Raw genomic sequence first — 6,027 nt, 5'->3', positions numbered from 1 at the left:
TATATATATATATATATTTAAACAGAAATTGGTGGTTGTGGGTGATGGCAGTGATGGGCATGGTAACGATGATGATGAGCGAGGATGGTAGGTGGTAGCGACTATGAATGATAGATGTGGGTAGTGGCAAGTGACGACTATGTGATAACATTAAGAGTGATGATGAACAGTAACATCAAGTGGTGGTGGGCGGTTAGAAAATAATGACGATGATAGTGGTTCATGGGGGATCATAGATGGAGTCGAGTGGTGATGTGATGAGTGAGAATCACAAATGGGTGCAACATGAGACATGTAAGTAACTTGTTTTTGGGTGATTTTCAAGTGCAATTACATCACTCGGGATTTTACTTCTTGCTTCTTTTGCTTTATTTCAAATATTAAAGAAAAAGAATGTAGTACACTACTAATGCAATTGAACTAATCACTTGCAACTTATTAAAAATTCATGATGTGCTCATATATAGTTTATATATAATACAATAATACATCTATAATGTCACATGATTAATAAATAAATTTTATGTCTCTCCAATGCTAAATATGCTCAAATTAGATGAGAAATGTTGATTTTGTGTACATGTACATGTTCATGTTGATATTTCAGAGCTATCTATTATATGTCCCATAAAGAGGACTTAGCCAAAACCTATTACATTGACATCTAAAGCGTGCGACTCATCCCTACCAATCAAATTGAAGAGTCATCCTAAGCACATGTATCAAGGGATTCATACGAATTCATCTAAGCCATTGGTATTCGTATCTTGACAAAACCAGCCTTCCAAGGCTACTTAAGTTCATTCGAGTTATCAAGTCGCTACTGACATCCCCCAATCCAACTACAGAAAGTGCTTGCCTCATACTTTATACTCCCATATCTCTTCGTCTCCCTCTCTCACTCTTCATGCTCATCTCTCTAAGCTCTTCAATCTTCACCTCTCTCACTCTTAAGCTTTCTTTTTATTTCTTAAAATATTTTTTGTACAAAAAATAATTTTTTACTAGAATCTGATTTAATAAAATTTTTGTAGAAAAAATAATTTTTTTACTAGAATCTGATTTAATAATAATAAAAAAAAGTTATCCCAAATGAAACATAACTTGCATTTGAATTTGAGCTTTAGTAATTATTGAGCTTAAGATAGAGCTTGCACTCAATTCTACGAACAATTATTAGGTCCGGACACCGGACGTAACTCTACATCTGGAGGTCAATAACATGTCGCCACGTGCTCTTCTCTTTACCACGCGGCCCAACGACCCCGGACCCGAACCCGGCATTGCCATGTTTGGGTATTGCTTGACAATAACGATAAATACTGTTATGTCAAGACCAATACCCAGCAATACCTAGCAATACCGAGTAATACCTAGCAAAACAGGGGTATTGCTCAGTATTGCTCGATATTGGTCTTGACAGAATGATATTTCTCGTTATTGCCGAGCAATATCAAGCAATACCTAGCAATACCCCGGTATACACAAATAAGCCAAATACATAGCAATCCCGGGTCTGGTCCGGGTCGGGCCGTCAGGCTGTGCGGTAAAAAGTATGAACACGTGGCACCGTTTTACTGGCGTCCGAACGTAGAGCTACGTCAGGACACCTACAAGATTAATCAAATTCAAACTCTTATTAATAAATTTATAAACATAATAATTTAATGGAAACTAATAAAAAAAATCATTTGAGACATAGAAATTAAAATTTAAATATTTATTAATTATTTAATATTTCAATAACTTTTGTAAATATTTAGAAGTATATTTTATATTAATAATTTAAAATGAGCAGTGTGAACACAAATCCGTTTGAGGAAGTCACGCCCATACCGCAAACGGATAAACCGAGTGACCCGTCGAGGAAACCAAAGGACACGTGTGTATCTTTCCTGCTCGTAACGCGTAGGACCGTAAACACGTGACAATCACGTGCTGTTACGTTGGAACAAGACGTTGGCTGTGGGCCCGTTTGAGACTCATCCACTCCCCCAGCGGATATCTCACATTTTTTTAAAGTCCACGACCATTAGAAGGGTAAAAATGTAATATCTTTATCGCCGAAACCATTCGAGCTGGAAATCCAAAAATACGGCAATTATTAAAATTAGAAAAAGAGAGCGCCGTGTACATATTACTATATGCACTCCCGCGTTTCGACTCTCACTCACACACGAGTTCCCAAGAATGGGCATTCGTAGCGTAAAACGGAGTGTAATTATCAGCCAGCCTAAAAGATCTGTCTAGCCAGCTTTGAGCTCCTCGCTTGTATAAATCCATTGCAATATGCCTTTTTTTTCTTCGAATTTTCTCTTTTACTCGCTCGAAAAAGAAGCTGTCGCCGGAGGCCCTGAGATCAGAAGGTAGGCGTGTAGGATTTGGGTCGCTGTCAATATCTTCTCGTTTACTTGATCTGGAAAGCCAAAGCTTCTTTCTTGCTGTATATAGCAGAATGAATCCATGTAATCGATCTCATCTCAGCTCTGTTTCGAATTCATCACGACTTTCCCATTGCTACCGATCCAAGCAGCTTAGTTTCATCTTGTTTTTGAGCTTTTTCTCGTGAAAAAAATCGGTCTTTTCGGTGCTTTGTTTCTGATTTTTCTATTCTCAGTTTGATTCGATTCCTTGCGGACGGTTCCCGAACTTATCTGTCTCCATTCCTTTTCGAAGTGCTCTCAAAACCCTAGCTATTTACTCGACAAAGAATTACGAAAATCCTCTATCTCTTCTATAAAGAGAGCGCTTTGTTAAGCCTTCGACTTCTATCCAACTGCTGAAAGGGGGAAATCGTTTGGGTTTGATTTCTGTATTTAAAATGGTGTCAAGATCCTACTCCAATCTCCTCGAACTCGCCTCCGGGGAGCCATCTTCATTAGGGCGGCTTAGACGGCTGATTCCCCGCGTCGTCACGGCTTCCGGCATTGTCCCTGACATAGACTCTTCCTCTTCCTCCTCTGATACAGACGACACGGACGATGGATCATCCTCCTCCGCTCCTAATGGCCGGACGATCATAGTGGCCAACCAGCTCCCAATTCGCGTTCACCGCCGGCATGGCGGCGGCCGGGGATGGTCCTTCTCGTGGGATGAAGATTCCCTTCTGCTTCAGCTCAAGGACACCATTGGCGACCGGGCAGGAGGCATGGAGTTCATCTATGTAGGTTGCCTTGGCCATGAAATTCCTCCCTCCGAGCAAGACGAAGTGTCACAAGTCCTATTAGAGAAGTTCAACTGCGTCCCAACCTTCCTCCCGCCAGACCTCTTATCTAGATTCTACCATGGTTTCTGCAAACAGCATCTATGGCCTCTTTTCCATTATATGCTTCCGCTATCTGCAGAGCTTGGCGGTCGATTCAACCGATCTCTATGGCAGGCTTATGTATCTGCAAACAAGGTGTTTGCTGATAAGATTTTAGAAGTTATCAGCCCAGATGATGACTTCGTTTGGGTTCATGACTATCATCTCATGATTCTCCCCACCTTCCTCAGGAAGAGGTTTAATAGAGTAAAGCTCGGATTTTTCCTACATAGCCCGTTTCCTTCGTCGGAGATTTACAAGACTTTGCCTGTTCGTGAAGAGATTCTTCGAGCTCTGCTCAACTCAGATCTAATTGGATTCCATACTTTCGATTATGCCCGCCATTTCTTATCTTGTTGCAGCCGGATGCTTGGGCTTACTTATGAATCAAAGAGGGGGTATATTGGTTTGGAGTACTATGGTAGAACTGTAAGTATTAAAATTCTCTCAGTTGGGATTCATATGGGACAGTTGAAATCTGTTCTGAGCTTGCCGGGGACTGAGATGAAGGTTTTAGAACTTATGAAGCAATTCTCCAGCCAGGGTAGGACAATGCTGCTTGGGGTTGATGACATGGATATATTCAAAGGAATCAGCTTGAAGCTTTTAGCTTTTGAGCAACTTCTCTTGCAACACCCTGGGTGTCAAGGCAAAGTAGTTCTGGTTCAGATTGCAAATCCTGCAAGAGGTAAGGGGAAGGATGTGGTGGAGGTGCAGGCTGAAAGCCATGCAATGGTGAAACGGATTAATGAAACGTTTGGCCGACCAGGTTATGAACCTGTGATCATGATAGATAAGCCGCTGCAGTTTTACGAGCGGGTGGCGTATTATGTGGTGGCCGAGTGTTGTTTGGTGACTGCAGTGAGGGATGGAATGAATCTCATACCTTATGAGTACATTGTCTCGCGACAAGGGAACGAGAGATTGGATCAAGCACTGGGTCTTAGCCCTTCCATGCCTAGAAAGAGCATGTTAGTGGTATCGGAGTTCATCGGATGCTCCCCATCTTTGAGCGGGGCCATTCGGGTGAATCCTTGGAACATTGATGCTGTAGCAGATGCCATGGATTCTGCATTGGAGATGCCAGAGGCAGAAAAACAGTTGAGGCATGAAAAACACTATAGATATGTGAGTACTCATGATGTGGGCTATTGGGCTAACAGTTTTCTTCAAGATTTGGAGAGAACTTGCAGGGATCATATCAGGAGGAGATGTTGGGGAATTGGTTTTGGTCTGGGGTTTAGAGTTGTTGCCTTAGATCCAAATTTCAGGAAGCTATCTATGGAGCATATTGTGTCTGCATATAGAAGAACTAGCACACGAGCGATTCTTTTGGATTATGATGGTACTCTCATGCCTCAAGCTTCCATTGATAAGAGCCCAAGCCAGCAATCAATCGAGATGCTTAACAGCCTGTGCTGTGACAAGAACAATGTAGTCTTTCTTGTCAGTGCTCGTAGCCGTAGCACACTCAGTGACTGGTTCTCCCCTTGTGAGAATCTGGGAATGGCAGCTGAACATGGCTATTTCTTAAGGTATCAGTTTCTTTTTCTTCTATTCCTTTAACTGCAACAAGTGCATAACAGTAAGCTTTTTGCTCTCTCAGGCTTAATAGAGATGCAGAATGGAAGACTTGCATTCCTGTGGCTGACTGCAGCTGGAAGCCAATTGCGGAACCTGTAATGAGTCTATACACTGAGACCACTGATGGTTCCACCATTGAAGACAAAGAGACCTCCATGGTTTGGTGTTATGAGGATGCAGACCCTGATTTTGGATCTTGCCAAGCTAAGGAGCTTCTGGATCATCTAGAAAGTGTGCTCGCAAATGAGCCAGTTTCAGTGAAGACTGGTCAGAATAATGTTGAGGTCAAGCCTCAGGTTTGCAACTACCATACAACTTCATGATTAATAAGAACTCTATCTATATGATGTATGAGCTTTACCAATGAAGAATTGCTGTATGAATCTGTTATGTGCAGGGAGTGAGCAAAGGTCTTGTAGCTGAGCAATTGCTTTCCACCATGAGGGAGAGAGGATTGTTACCAGACTTTGTTCTTTGCATTGGAGATGACAGATCCGACGAAGACATGTTCGAAGTGATAACCGGTGCTGTCGATGGCCACTCATTGCCGCCGTCGGCTGAAGTTTTTGCATGCACAGTCGGTCGGAAGCCCAGCAAGGCAAAGTACTATTTGGATGATACAGCTGAGATTGTCAGGTTGATGCAGGGTTTGGCTTCAGTCTCTGAACAATCATTAGAGACATTTGTGTCTGCACAGTAAAAGAACTGATACAAAAATGGCAGACTTTCATCTGGTAGTTTTATTGTAGGCATATCATGCTTATCCTTTGTGCATTTAAGACTTTATTTAGTAGGTTGGAAATGGGCTAATGTTTTTCATTTTATAACTTTACAGTGATGGAAAATTGTTTTTTTGTTCTCTTTTTAATCTGATAAACATTTGAATATGTTTCATTGATAACTTTTCTTCCTTAAAGTGGAAAAATTATCGTGTTCTGGAGCAGGTAACCAAAAGATGCCATACTATTTTTCTGCTACATAGGCAGAAACTTCATGGAGAGGAACCATATACAGGACAAGTAAAGAAATCGTCAGGAGGAAAAATGACATTCCTACCTGCTTAAATTGTAGAATTACAATTCTGAACATAACAGATGCAGAAGAGCATTTCTTGGCTGTGTGATTTAACTACTTAGGAA

The 6,027-nt window shown here is 41.5% G+C and overlaps 1 protein-coding gene across 1 annotated transcript; it reads left to right on the top strand.

Moving 5' to 3' along the window:
- The first annotated feature begins 2,287 nt into the window (after window positions 1-2,287).
- Window positions 2,288-5,789, top strand: LOC110094760 (alpha,alpha-trehalose-phosphate synthase [UDP-forming] 6). The gene is made up of 3 exons (XM_020820081.2): window positions 2,288-4,839; window positions 4,911-5,184; window positions 5,286-5,789. Exons 1-3 carry the CDS (start codon window positions 2,822-2,824, stop codon window positions 5,586-5,588), a joined length of 2,595 nt encoding a protein of 864 aa, XP_020675740.1. The 5' UTR covers window positions 2,288-2,821; the 3' UTR covers window positions 5,589-5,789.
- The last annotated feature ends 238 nt before the right edge of the window (window positions 5,790-6,027 follow it).

Source organism: Dendrobium catenatum, unplaced genomic scaffold, assembly GCF_001605985.2.
Source record: "Dendrobium catenatum unplaced genomic scaffold, ASM160598v2 fragScaff_scaffold_659, whole genome shotgun sequence".
In the NCBI taxonomy this organism is placed as follows: domain Eukaryota; kingdom Viridiplantae; phylum Streptophyta; class Magnoliopsida; order Asparagales; family Orchidaceae; genus Dendrobium; species Dendrobium catenatum.
The sequence above is the reverse complement of the archived record's forward strand: the minus strand, read 5'-3'. Positions and strand labels throughout refer to the sequence as shown.